The sequence below is a fragment of the Rana temporaria genome, chromosome 6, assembly GCF_905171775.1.
Source record: "Rana temporaria chromosome 6, aRanTem1.1, whole genome shotgun sequence".
NCBI lineage: Eukaryota > Metazoa > Chordata > Amphibia > Anura > Ranidae > Rana > Rana temporaria.
Genome location: NC_053494.1, coordinates 187639148 through 187653893, shown reverse-complemented (window position 1 = coordinate 187653893; position 14746 = coordinate 187639148). Strand labels below are relative to the sequence as shown.

At 39.9% G+C, this 14746-nt stretch overlaps 1 protein-coding gene across 25 annotated transcripts in view; it reads right to left on the bottom strand.

The window, feature by feature from the left end:
- Nucleotides 1-14746, bottom strand: part of NEB (nebulin) — a 272007-nt gene that overhangs the window by 140971 nt on the left and 116290 nt on the right. For all 25 annotated transcript variants that reach the window (XM_040357978.1, XM_040357987.1, XM_040357983.1 and 22 more), the window contains 9 exons: nt 12932-13243; nt 12487-12690; nt 11376-11480; nt 11066-11173; nt 10434-10745; nt 8730-8933; nt 5261-5365; nt 2208-2315; nt 299-610 (listed from right to left, as the gene is read on the bottom strand). In XM_040357978.1, coding sequence (XP_040213912.1) covers nt 299-610; nt 2208-2315; nt 5261-5365; nt 8730-8933; nt 10434-10745; nt 11066-11173; nt 11376-11480; nt 12487-12690; nt 12932-13243 — 1770 coding nt within the window. The remainder of the gene's footprint in view (nt 1-298; nt 611-2207; nt 2316-5260; nt 5366-8729; nt 8934-10433; nt 10746-11065; nt 11174-11375; nt 11481-12486; nt 12691-12931; nt 13244-14746) is intronic.

Below are 14746 nucleotides of genomic sequence, written 5' to 3'. Positions count from 1 at the left end.
TTACGTTCACCACTTTTTTCCATTGAAGCTCTCTTCATAACTAGCTTCTGGGCATGCGCGGGTGTAAAAACGTAGTTTTAAACGTCGTTTTTTGCTACACACGGTCGATTTCTGTGAAGTAAAAAACGACGTTTTGAAAAGCGACACATAAAATTGAAGCATGCTTCAATTTTTTTTTGTCGTTTTTTAACAAGACATAAAACAATGTTTTTTCATCACATAAAGTGATGGTGTGTACGCGGCATAAGGTGTGCTTTCATAACTGTCCTTCAGGCAGAAAATATAAATGAATACTTACATCACTCTGGATGTCATAGACTTTCCTGGCCTGAATGACATCATTCTGATCTGGCAGACATGTCCATTGGTGGAGGTGGTGGCGGTAGTCAATGTCGCTCACAAGTTTCTGGCAGTTCTTGGCCAACAAAACAGACAACATCTCCACAGGGCTTTGATATTGGGTCTTCTGTTTCTCAAAATCCTTCTTGTACTCTCTGTCACTCTGGATCTTGGCAATATGCATAGCCCAAACAGATTTGGGATCATCCTCGAGACTTCTGAACCCAACATGGTGGCCTTGCTGCTTGCGGTATCCTGTTTTGTATTTAAACTGCAAAAGAGGATTACAACCTGTTCAGTGGTAGCAATGATAGCAACTCACTTTTCTATCTATCAAACAGTTGTACACCAGTGTAATGACTTTTCATTGTTTAAAAGCTATTTGTAATCCTACTGTTCAAAATTAGGAACTAATTTTATATTTGGGTTACCGATGCAGTTTACCTATTCTACTGAAACTTTATCTTTAAAATGTAGCATCTAACAGTGCCATTTAAATCACAACACAGTATCCCCTCCTTGTTCTCTTGAATCTCTGGCTTGGATCCCCATATTCTTCTCTGTTTATCGTCTGTCCCTCCAAGAAGACACTGCTTACCCAAAATGCTGCTAAGATCCACAGTTCACTTCTAGACAATTCTTTAGACAAATATGGTCCCTGTAACTTCTCACAACTGACACCAGAGCAAGGTTATTAAGGGCAGTCTAGTAACAGACTTTAGACAACGAGGGGGTTGATTTACTAAAACTCTAAACTGCAAAATATGGTGCAGCTCTGCACAGTAACCAATCAGCTTCCAGTTTTGTTATTTTTTTTTGTCACAGCTTAATTAAACAAGATAATGTTAGAAGCCGATTGGCTACCATGCACAGCTGCACCAGATTTTGCACTCTCCAGTTTTACTAAATCAATCCCTTGGAGTCACAAACTGATTTAAACCATAATTCCAAGGTATGCCCTTTAAAAGGCGTTACCAACCCATCCTTTCAGAAATTTAGCTCTGCCTTTTTCTAGCCAGAGTGTCGACTTAAGTCATCAAGGGTTCGAATTCGACACTTTGAGAAACACACTGTGGCATCTAAATAGTTTTAAACATTAAGCTGCGCTAAAAAAAATGATTGCAAACACATTCGCTCATGAATAAAATTCCAAATTATTCCTTATAAAGTCCATGGAGCAAAGAATGGAAGTTCTCTATTATGTGCTCATATATGAATTATAGCCAAAGAACAGTTATCCACCACCAATGCATATTTAAAACTGCTCTTTGGCTTGAGTGGTCACTGTAACGTGTATTTAGGATAGTTTTTTTGTTTTTAGCGCAGTTCAATGTTTAAAACTGGTATAGTTACTATAATAAATATCTCATAGTGGAGTTGCAGCTTCTTATATTTTTTTTATGTTTTTCACCTATATATATATATTTTTTTATTTTTTATTTTAGTGGCATATAGATAGGCACCAACTATTCAGTTTGTACGGTACACAATTTGCACAAAACGACATTAACACACACAAATTGGTTAAATTTCTGTTGTGCAGATCTTTCAAACCCTAAATTAAATAAAACTGTAAATAAATACATTTAAATAATTAATTATTATATATTAAAACGCAGTATACTTTATCTATTTGTGACAGAAATGTATTAGGTTCCTGAAACCAACCCCCCAAGTTATTCTGGGAAAACCTGTATATTGTTTTTACTGATTACAAAGCCATATGCCATAACCACACCAGGTTATGGTGAAGTGGGTGAAAACCCAAAAGCACTGCACTAAACTCAGAGTAAAACAGAGCCTTTTTAGAACATCTCTTCCATCATACGGCACAAAAATATACCCTAGAACAGAAAAACATCACTTACATCACTGGCAATATCTCGAGAAGCCTTTGCAGCTTTAATTGGAATGGCATCAACTCTGAGGTCATACCCCTTCTTCTTTGATTCTTCCATAGCTTGTCTGTATTTGCTCTGAATGGGAAAAAAATCAGATTTAGCAACGACATACCAATAACATTAGCTAAAATTAGTGCATTTTTATTGTTTCACAGTCAATGACCACAGACTTTTGTGACTATACAGATCTATAAACCAGTGGTGGCCCATCTATTAGGGGTGCATGGGCACGGGGGGGGGGGGTTTAAGCACATTATTAGAGGCAGAGGCGAGAGAAGAGAGGCAGAAGATGCACACAGGGGAACCGAGCAGCAAACAAGCAGCGCGGAGAGAAGCCACCACCCACGATGCTGTTTGCAAGATTGGGTAAATGCGGGGCCCCGACTGACTCATTGACCGGGAGGGGGGGTGCCACCCATGACCCATGTGACCTGGCCAGCCGACTGACCGGTGGGATTGGGGGGTGCTGTCCGTAACCCAACCAACCGGGGGAGGGGGGTGGCATTTGGGTGGCATTTGGGTAGATTGTTTGCTTCCCCCCCAAAAAAACAGCTGCCACTGCTAATAACTTCGACAAGTGAAATTTTACTTGACATTATTTGATGATGGAAGGCAGCAGACCTACAGCTCATTCACTAAGCTCTGGGGCAAATTCCCTTGCAAAGTGTAACTTGTAAAGCGAACAGTATATTTGCCTATAGAAAATCAATGCCCCTGTGTCAGTGGAGAATTAAAACTCCTCCTACAAGCTTTAACCAGTGCTCGGCCAGACACTGATAGAAGTGACAAGACAGCTCTATACTACTTATTAGGAAGAAAGGAGAATCTTGTCTTCTGGTACTGTTGGACCTTAGTGCTGCTTTTGACACTGTAGACCACAAATTATTACTGACTCGGCTAGCTGAAGTAGCCAGAGTCGCGGAAAGTGATTTATCCTGGTTCTCCTCCTTTTTGGAAAACCAATCACAAATTGTAAAACTGGGGCCTCTAACTTCTGAAGAACGCACGATATCATGCGGAGTCCCTCAGGGATCCCCTTTGTCGCCTGTTCTGTTCAAAATCTATCTCCGCCCTCTTTTTGAAATCATCAGTAACCAGAAGTTACTTTACCACTCTTATGCAGATGACACACAACTGTATTTTCGCATATGCAATATAAAGGATCATTATCTCGGACTAGAGAAATGCCTTACTATGATAGAAAACTGGATGACAAAGAGTTATCTTAAACTCAACGGCTCAAAAACAGAACTTCTCCTGTTTCACGCCAACCGAAAAAATCATCCCGCAACAACATGGACACCCCCGCCCATTCTGGGTAAAACCATCACCCTTAGCACCAAAGTCAAAAGTCTCGGAGTCACTTTCGACACCAACATGACAATGGATGCGCAAATAGGGTCAGTGGTCAGTGGATCGCACCATCTGCTGCGCCTACTACGCAGACTCACCCCCTTTATACCAAAAAAAGACATAGCAGTCGTAGTGGGTACAATTATCAACTCCAGACTTGACTATGCAAATGCCCTCTATCTCGGACTCCCCAAATACCAAATCACTCGTCTGCAAGTCGTTCAAAATACGGCTGCTCGATTAGTGACTGGCAAAAAAACATGGGAATCAATCTCACCTTCTCTGAGATCCCTTCATTGGCTGCCAGTAAAAGATCGAATCACTTTCAAAGCACTCATCCAAGGAAACGCTCACAAACCCAATCGCGTTCTGTGATCCACCAACCAAAATCTACTCCAGATACCCAAAGCCAGATACAAGTCCAAAGGAGATCGAAGATTTGCAGTCCAAGGACCTAGACTGTGGAATGTTCTACCAACCACCATCCGATTGGAGGTGAACCACTTGGCCTTCAGAAGAAAGATCAAAACCTATCTCTTCTGAGATCAAAAAGTTTACTCAGGGATTCAGTTTGCATGTGTTGCGCTATATACGTTTTTCACTCACTCGCTCACTAATACAAAGTGGATTGAACAGATGTGTTTGAACCCCTGCTGTACAGCAAGACAGAGTGGCTATAGAGATAAAGCAACAACACTACCCCATGCATCCCCTACACCTAGTTATATGACATCATTTAAATTTACTATGGTGGATTGTCACTGTGCCCTGTGACAGCTGTGTAGTTTTCATACAAAGAACCCTTGGAGCAGTAGCTGGATTCCTGCTTTCTGAGTAAAGCAACTTATTACTATTTCTATGACAAATTCTGTACTAATGAATTTGTACTACAGTGTCCTTTTACAAGTACAGTTTGTGCACCTTACATGAAACTGATATGTCAATGTATTAATGTTTTACACTAGAAAATAGTATGAAAAGAATAAAACAAGTTTTGGCTTGTTGCCACCTCTAATCCTGTGAGATTTTCAATAAGATCTTGCCTGTTATTGCACCAAAATCTGATCTGTATGATATACAGTGGAATCTCGGTTTACGAGTAACACGGTTAACAAGCATTTTGAAAGGCGAGCAACTTTTTTTTTTTTTATTCTGACTCAGTTTGTGAGTGTTGTCTCGCAAAACGAGTAGAATTTAAGCTAATGGGGCCTGCAGTACCGCATTTGGCCTGAGGTGCGGGTGCCCCCCGAGCCAAGCAGAGCCGATCTGAGCCAATCAAAGCCGTTCGGAAATACTCCGTTCCCGGGTGTTTCCGAGCCTTTCTGAGGTCAGCCAAGCTGTCCCAAGGCCTTTCCGAGTGTTTCCGAGGCTCTCTGTCGCTCCTCTGGCCACATGCGGTATTGCATGCTATTGAAGTCAATGCGGAACAAATTATTTTCATTGACTTCTGTGGGGAAACTCACTTTGATATGCAAGTGCTTTGGATTACGAGAATTCTCCTGGAACTAATTTTGCTCGTAATCCAAGGTTCCACTGTATATGATGCACTTGAACAACTTTATGTTAACATAGTTTGTGTTTTTTCTCTTCTTTCCAACTAGAATGTAATTATTATTATAAAAATTATTGTTATTTAGTATATACAATATGAATGTTCATTTACTCACCTCACTGTAGTTTATCTTGTTTTGTCTTCCCAGTTCAATTTCTGGTGTGTCAGGCATGATATGAATGTTGGTCTTGTCTTTTTCCCAGGCTTGTGTGTACAGTTTCTACAAGATAAAAAAAAATGGAGGTGACAAAATCCATTGCTTTTACTCAAAATTACATTAGCTTTCACAGTCAAACTTCAGTCTAAACCTTTAAAAAAAAAAAAAATTGGATAGAGCAGGAAAGGGTTAGAACTTTTAGGTCTTTATTATTGTCTGTGTCTGCATTGGGAAAAATTAATGCAACAGAAAGTGAGAGGAGGTATCTCCAACAGAGACACAGACAGCAAATTTCAGAACTTAGGGGAGACATAAGAAACAATTAGACTTTTTCATTGCTTGCCTTTTTTTCTGGTGATAGTTGTTACACACAGGAGATAAGAGAAAGGCAGGCCATACATGGTCGAATTCCAAGCAAATTTTCTTTTCAAAATCAGACCCTTTGGGCCAGATTCTCGCATAATGGCCTAAAGTTGCGGCGGCGTAACGTATCTCATTTACGTTACGCCGCCGCAAGTTTTACGGACAAGTGCTTGATTCACAAAGCACTTGCCTGTAAAGTTGCGGCGGCGTAACGTAAATCCCCCGGCGCAAGCCCGCGTATTCAAATGATCCGGGTAGGGGGCGTGGATCATTTAAATTATGCATGTTCCCGCGCCGAACGTACTGCGCATGCACCGTCCCTAAAATTTCCCGATGTGCATTGCGCTAAATGACGTCGCAAAGACGTCATTGGTTTCAACGTGAACGTAAATGGCGTCCAGCCCTATTCACGGACGACTTACGCAAACGACGTAAAGTTTTAAATTTCGACGCGGGAACGACAGCCATACTTAACATTGGCTGCGCCTCATATAGCAGGGGCAACTTTACGTGTCGAAAATCTTACGTAAACGTCGTAACTTCACTGCGTCGGTCGGGCGTACGTTCAAGAATTCGCGTATTTTGCTAATTTGCATACTCGATCGGGAAAATGACGTCGGCGACACCTAGCGGTGAAAAAAAAAAATTGCATTGAAGATCCGGCAGCGTAAGAGCCTTACGCCTGTCGGATCTAATGGTTATCTATGCGTAACTGATTCTATGAATCAGGCGATACGCCGGCATATCTCTTTTGAGAATCTGGCCCTCTGTGTGTTTTTTGATCTGATTGTGCCACCATTGATTTTCAAAATTCTTCTTTTCTTTCCGGGAATTTTATTTTCTTGCACTCATGTGCATTTTTTTTTCTTTTACATTTCTTCCACGATTCTCCCATCATTGATTAGAAAATTGTTTGATTTTCAAAACATTTCTAACATGCCCGATTACTCAAATTTGATTGCCGCACGGAAATCGGCTGTTGCCGAACAAAATTTTTTAGATAAGATTTTCGAAAGAAAATTATTTCGAAAATTCGACCCGGGTATGGTCAGCCTAAGACCCCTTTCACACTGGGTCGGTTTGCAGGCGTTATTATGCTAAAAATAGCGACTGCAAAGCAACCTGAAACAGCCGCTGCTGTCTCTCCAGTGTGAAAGCCCCAAGGGCTTTCACACTGGAGAGGTGTGCTAGCAGGACGGTAAAAAAAGTCCTGCTAGCAGCATCTTTGGAGCGGTGTGTATACCACTCCTCCACCACTCCTGCCCATTGAAATCAATGGGGCACCGCGGCTATACCGCCGGCAAGGCGCCTCTGCAGAGGCGCTTTGCAGTGGTTTTTAACCCTTTCTAGTGCCACAAAGCTGACAGTAAAGCTCCGTTAAAAATAGCAGCGCTTTACCTCGTACACTGCCCCAGTGTGAAAGTGGCCTAAGTCTCCCTAACAGGGATAGGGGAAAAAAACAAAGTTCTATCTCTTCCCTACGCTACACAATACCGCAAATTCCACTTTTTGGCTTCTGTCCATATTGGCCCCAGAGGTATGTACACATCTTTATACTTGTAAAGATAGTAGTACCATGCAGGGGAGAAATAGCTGGGAACAAGGTGACATTTGCTCCCCTGGCCAGTACTAATAAGATATGTAGGACTGGTGGTCCTGAGTGGAGATACTTTGCAATTTATATATCGATCAAAGCTCAGCCTGTAGACTTTGAGACATGCTGGGTATTACACGGCTACCTGCTCCTCATTCAGACCCACAATAACAGCAACTGGAAAAAGGAAGTTTCCCAGAATGGAATTCCTTTGTGGCCCTAAAATGTCATGGGACCGAATTCTGAGAACCGCAAAGGATGCTGAAGTTGGAAGATGTAAAAACATGTGTCATATAAAGTATGTTCATAAGGAACAACCTTTCATCATTGCCACCAATGAATAAATCATGATGGCAACCTTGCATTGTACACTTTCTTTAGCCCACAGAAGTGTTTCCCTGTCATTAAAGGGCTACCAGTAATTGGTTGTTTTTAGCCCCAGGGCAAAGGTTTCCAGGACTCACCTGGTACTATAGTAATATAATGTCCCCTTGGGCAGGGACTGATAAGAACTCTTATTATGTAGCCTGTTAAATGCACAATATTATGTTGGACACTTATTATTTAAAATCAACAAATTCACATGGGAAAAAATTTACCTGGCAAGTGGTAACTTATATTAAAGTGGAAATGTTATTTTTATTTTTTTTATGTCACAATGTGATTTCCTATCATCTGTGCCCAGTCTTGCCACACAGAGTTAATTCAGCTCTGAGCACTCTTTTGTTGTTCAGTGAAATAAAACGGACTTACAGAGAAAAACCTTAGGCCTCGTACACACGGCCGAGGAACTCGACGTGCCAAACACATCGAGTTCCTCGGCCAGTTCAGCCCTGAAGCCGCCGAGGACCTCGGCGGGCCGAGAGCTCCCATAGAACAACGAGGAAATAGAGAACATGTTCTCTATTTCCTCGCCGAGGTCCTCGTCGGCTTCCTCGGCCGAAAGTGTACACACGGCCGGGTTTCTCGGCAGAATTCAGCCAGAAACTCGGTCGGAAGCTGAATTCTGCCGAGGAAACTGGTCGTGTGTACGGGGCCATAGTCTGTTCCGCCCCCTTGCTGTGAATGAAAGGTTATTTACATATCTCATGCACTAGCATGGAGACAGGCATTATTTTTTAATTCCCACCCCCACTCCTTTTCGGAAGTCATGTGGTTACTTTTCTGGATTTTGACTGGATTTTAGTAATCATAGAAGAATTCAGTGTAAGGAATACATAGGAAAAAATACATGTTGACAAGGGGAGTGTAGAGTAGGTCGGGGAGTCTACTGAGATCACGACTCCACCCACAGAGCTTGAGACAACAGATCCACCCACAGAATCTGCAGTTTTTCAGGTCTCATAACAGACAGAGGGGAGACATTTGACAGGTAAGGATACATGCAGGAGGCATCTATATCCTTATAGATCAGCACTATGGCAGTAGTTTAGAAGGGATGAGAGTGGGTTTACATCCACTTTAACTTACCTTGTTCATAATTTCTGCATTGGCTTTTGCCAGGCTCAAGTCCATGGAGTCAACAACACTGGTGAATTTGATAGTGTCGGGGTGCTGTCTGTACTTATTTTCACTCAGAATATCACCGGCCCTCTTTGTCTTCTCGACATCCAGAGAACCGATAGGAACCCAGCCAATGCCTTTCATCCACCCAAGATCTGATTTGTACTGGTTCTGGAAGTAGGAAATGTAGTATAAAATTAATAAGATGTAAGTGCAGAGTCTCTTATTTATGAAATGCTTTTTTATAATATTAAACAACTGCAAAAATAAAAATGATCTATTTTTTAAGCAAAAAGGTGACTTAAAATGACCAGTGCTGAAAATTTGCTTAACATGAAAGGTGTCCATTTATGAAACTGTGAACAGCAGTGATCCCGAGGATCGCCGCTAATCTCAGCTCATAAATGGTTTATGAAACTGAGATGATCGGGGGAGAACATGTTCTCAGAGGATTATCTCCGTAGAATCTGTCATTGTCTGACACATAAATGGGCAGTTTATGACCTGCGATCTCAGCACTTCACTGGTGATCTGTGTCAGAATTTATCCTCCCTGATTCACCAGCTCAGAGGTGGTGAATCAGGGAGTGAAGAGAGAATCACAGGGGAACTGAGGGGAAAGGAGGAAGATTATTGACTTCCTTCTACCTCAATCAGACCCCCCCCCCCCCAGACAGTAAACATGTCCCCCTGTCATATTTATGTGTATATATATAATTATAAATATGTATAATTTGTGTATATAGAATGTGTGTGTGTGTATATATATATATATATATATATATATATATATATATATATATATATATATATATATATACACAGTACAGACCAAAAGTTTGGACACACCTTCTCATTCAAAGAGTTTTCTTTATTTTCATGACTATGAAAATTGTAGATTCACACTGAAGGCATCAAAACTATGAATTAACACATGTGGAATTATACATAACAAAAAAGTGTGAAACAACTGAAAATATATTTCATATTCTAGGTTATTCAAAGTAGCCACCTTTTGCAGCAGACACATCTCTAGAACTGTTAGGAGGAGACTGTGTGAATCAGGCCTTCATGGTAGAATATCTGCTAGGAAACCACTGCTAAAGAAAGGCAACATGCAGAAGAGACTTGTTTGGGCTAAAGAACACAAGGAATGGACATTAGACCAGTGGAAATCTGTGCTTTCAAACTTGAGATCAAACTTGAGATCTTTGGTCCCAACCCCCGTGTCTTTGTGCAACACAGAAAAGGTGAACCGGTGCACTCTACATGCCTGGTTCCCACCGTGAAGCATGGAGGAGGAGGTGTGATGGTGTGGGGGTGCTTTGCTGGTGACACTGTTGGGGATTTAATCAAAATTGAAGGCATACTGAAACAGCATGTCTACCACAGCATCTTGCAGCGGCATGCTATTCCATCCGGTTTGCGTTTAGTTGGACCATCATTTATTTTTCAACAGGACAATGACCCCAAACACACCTCCAGGCTGTGTAAGGGCTATTTGACCAAGAAGGAGAGTGATGGGGTGCTGCACCAGGTGACTACCTCTTGAAGCTCATCAAGAGAATGCCAAGAGTGTGCCAAGCAGTAATCAAAGCTGGTCCAACTAAAGAAGTTTTGTGTATATTTTTATCATCTTTTTATAAGTGAATCAATTCAGTTATGTACATACATCACTCTGAAGGTCGTAGGCTTTCCTGGCCTGAATGACATCATTCTGGTCTGGCAGACATGTCCATTGATGAAGATGGTGGCGATAGTCAATGTCGCTCACAAGTTTCTGGCAGTTCTTGGCCAACAAAACAGACAACATTTCCACAGGGCTTTGATATTGGGTCTTCTGTTTCTCAAACTCCTTTTTGTACTCTCTGTCACTCTGGATCTTGGCAATATGCATGGACCATACCAATTTAGGATCGTCTTTTATACTGCGGAATCCAACATGATGTCCCTGCTGCTTCCTGTAAGCTGCCTTGTATTTGTACTGTAGAAATAAATGACATTATTATAAGTAACATTGTAGAGAAACTATTTTTACTTAAGGGGATATATATGCCCACCGTGCTAGAGTGGTATAAGTAGACATTATGCTTTGCTTTCCAAATAAACATTTAAAGTATATATTTACAAACATTTTATATTTTTAATTTTTTTTTTTATTTAAACAAAACCTTGCCCCAAAACCAGAAAAACTATCAAGCTATCAATACATGATTAATTGACTTTCTTCTTTTTTTTTTTTGTTACCTTCCTTTTGTAGCATATGATTTATGAAAAGTGACAAGTGTATTTTAGAATACTTACATCGCTGGCGATATCGCGAGATGCCTTGGCAGCCTTTATAGAGATGGCGTCAGGACGGAGGTCGTAGCCTTTTTTCTTGGACTCCTCCAACGCTTGTTTGTACAATTTCTGTGGAAAGTCATAAGTTAATTAGTGATATTGTAAAATTGGGCATTGAGATGACAGAATATTCTAAATTTTGGCAAGCTGTTTAGTTCCATACACTCATGCTGTTGCACATCTGTATGCAACTATTTGTGAAGAATGGATGGACCATGGACACAACAGATATGCTAAAACTTGTCAGGTGCAACTTGTTAACTTTACATACCTCACTAAAGTTAATCTTGTTCTGTTTTGCCAGGACGACTTCCGGTGTATCAGGCATAATGTGGAGTTGAATCTTATCCTTATTCCATGCATCAGTATAGAGGCGCTGGATAATAAATAATAATAATACAATTTAAAAAATAGCCATTAGCACACCCAATATCTGACAAAATTCACAGCATACGGTACATCATTTGTACAAAAAACCTAAGTGTCAGTCAACCCAACTAAGGTATTATAGATTTAGGAAAGTAAATGATAGTATATCTTCTAGATATGTGACTGGAAAGATCTCAATGCTTGATTTATAAGCCCTTATAAGCTGGTACAACACTTTCTCTTGGAGCAGGAAGGGAGAAAAATATATGTCAGGGACATCCTTCCAATAAAGTGCTCAAAGAATGTAAGATGCTACTGGATGGCATAGCCTCCCAGTTTCCACCTATATCTAAAATATCACTTTTACCATAGAAAACACAGTGAAATCTGTCTGAACCCCAAGGTGTGCAAGAAGAACTGAAGAGGGATTGAGAAAGATCTATATCAGGGACATCCTGCTAAAGAAATGCTCAAAGGATGTAAGGAGCTAGTGGATGTCGTAGCCCTCCAGGCTCCCCTATATCTAAAATATCACTTTTAATGTAGAGAATATAGTAGCAGTTGTGGGAACACCCCAATGCTCACAGGAACAACTGTAGCAGGAAGGTAAAAAAATCTATATCAGGGACATCCTCCTAGAAATGAAATGCTCAACGAATGTAAAAATCAAGTGGACAATTTAACCCTCTAGACCAGAAGTTTCCAAACTTTCTAAACAAAGGGCCCCATCTTTGGTATTAAGGGGGAGGTATAGTGACCCATGATTGGCTTCAGTGGGAGGAATTGTGCCTCATCATTGGTGTCAGTGGGAGGAATAGTGCCCCCATCATTGGTGTCAGTGGGAGGAACAGTGCCCCATTCGGTGTTAGGAACTATGCCCCAAGGGCCGGGTAAAATCAAAGAAGGGCCGCATTGGACCCCCAGGTTTGCAGTTTGGAGACCACTGCTCTAGACTATTTATATCTAAAATATCACTTTTAGAAGAACAAACACTTTTAATAATTACCACCTACCTTATTCATAATATCTGCATTGGATTTAGCCAGCACCATTTCCAAGGAGTCAGTGACACTGGTGAATTTTAATGTGTCTGGGTGTTGGCGATACTTATTCTCGCTCAGGATCTTTCCTGCCCTCTTGTTCTTCTCATCATCCAAGGAACCAGAGGGTGCCCAGCCAATTCCTTTAAGCCATTGCAAATCCGACTTGTAGAGGTTCTTGAAGAGACACACAAAATTACATTTTACTGCATTAATTTGTTACATAAATGGTAAATTGCATTATTAAAACACCTAGAAGAAGTACAACCACTATAACAGAAAAAAGGTGCTAAGACCATGGAGCACTGAGAATAGAGGTTGTTAGTACAATATCTATATGGATATATATACATTTTATTGACTTCTGTTGGGATTTAAAATAACTATTATTTGAAATAATAATAAATGGTGTTCTTACATCACTCTGTATATCGTAGGTCTTTCTTGCCTGTACCACATCATTCTGGTCTGGGAGACAGGTCCACTTGTGAAGGTAATGTTTATAGTCAACGTCACTAACTAATGTCTGGCATTTCTTGGCCAGCAATATTCCCAGCATATCAACTGGGGTATTAAAATTGGTCCTCCATTTCTCATACTCCTTCTTGTACTCTCTGTCACTCTGGATCTTGGCTACGTGCATGGCCCATACAGATTTGGGATCATCTTGCAGACTGCGGAAACCCACATGATGGCCTTTCTGCTTGCGGTAACCTTCTTTGTACTTGAACTAAAAAAAGTTGTAAAAAGTTATAGAAGAGTTAACATTAAAAGGACATGTATATAGGTAACTTTCGAAAATGTATCTGTATTGTATGAAAAAAAATCATAAAACAATTAGATTTATCATTTATATATGCTGGAATGTGCTCAACAGGATGCGTTTTAATAGGAGTATTTCTGTCCATTCAAAGAGAAATCTCAGACATGTTTTATTTGGATAGCGTGAAAAATTGTTTGTACCTCTGGGAGGTTGTGATTCACACTCACTCATCATAGGAAGTGAGGGGAAATCTCCAACAGCAACATAAAATGCAAAAGAAAATTTACATACAGTAGAATGGGGAATAGTGAGAATCTCTGTCACGTAGGTAATGCTGTTTGTCAGATTTCCGCTCAAATCCTGTACATTCATCAGTACAGGAAGTGTTTAAAAGAAACAGTGCATAAAATATTTATAACAGCAAAAAAACAGAATTGCCATCCTGACAAAAGCTGTAACCCACTCCCAAAAACATTTTTATTCTAGAATTCCACTTGATTAAAAAAGAGAATGTGGTTTGATTTAGTAAAGGAAAATAGGCTGTTCACTTTGCAAAGAAATATTAATTTTGCAAGGGAAATTTCACTTAGCGTAGTGAATGAAATGCAGCTCTGCAGACTTCCTTAATTTAAACAAGTGCAAGCAAATATACTGGTTTTGTTTTCCCTGCAAATGCTTGGGTATTTCTTGCAAAGTGAATTTTCACAAAATGTACTAAGCAAAGGGAAAATCCCCTTGCAAAGTGAATAGCATCTTTGCCTTTAGTAAATCAACCAATACACATGTAATATATTAATAAAGAAAACATATACACTACAAAGCTATACAGAGCAAAATAACATTGTTGTTGTATAATAACAAAACAAATCATTTTGAAATAAACATCCTATGGCCCTCTGAACCATATTGTATTAAAAGTTTTGTAACTGTACTGCCTCTCTCTATTTTGTATAATATAAGTAAGCAGATAATACATGTACCCAATATAGGTCTTTGGTTATACTAACCCTCATCAAAAAGAACCTGGGGAATATGAATCATTTTAATACACAATTTAATGCATGATATAATAAATAAAATATCATAAAACAATTTTTTTTATTATATTCTTTATAGAATACATTTAACTATATGTTTTTGTTCAGTAAATAGTGGAAAATGGGCATGAAACATGTTGAATTACTTATTAATACATTCTTGAATAATTAAACAAGATATAGTTTAATATTACTGTTTAAATTACAGATTATTTTTGTATTTTGTATTGTATTTTTTTTTTATGTGGGACTACATATAGATCTGGATTTTTAAAAAATATTTTAGGCCTGTGAGAAAAATATAGACTGTGTGGATCAACTCCAGCTACAGATAATATTTGACCTGACTGACAGCTGAAAAGTGGTAAGCAGTCAGACAACATTATCATTCTCCCCCTTATAAATAGGCCACCTGAGGCCCCGTACACACGGT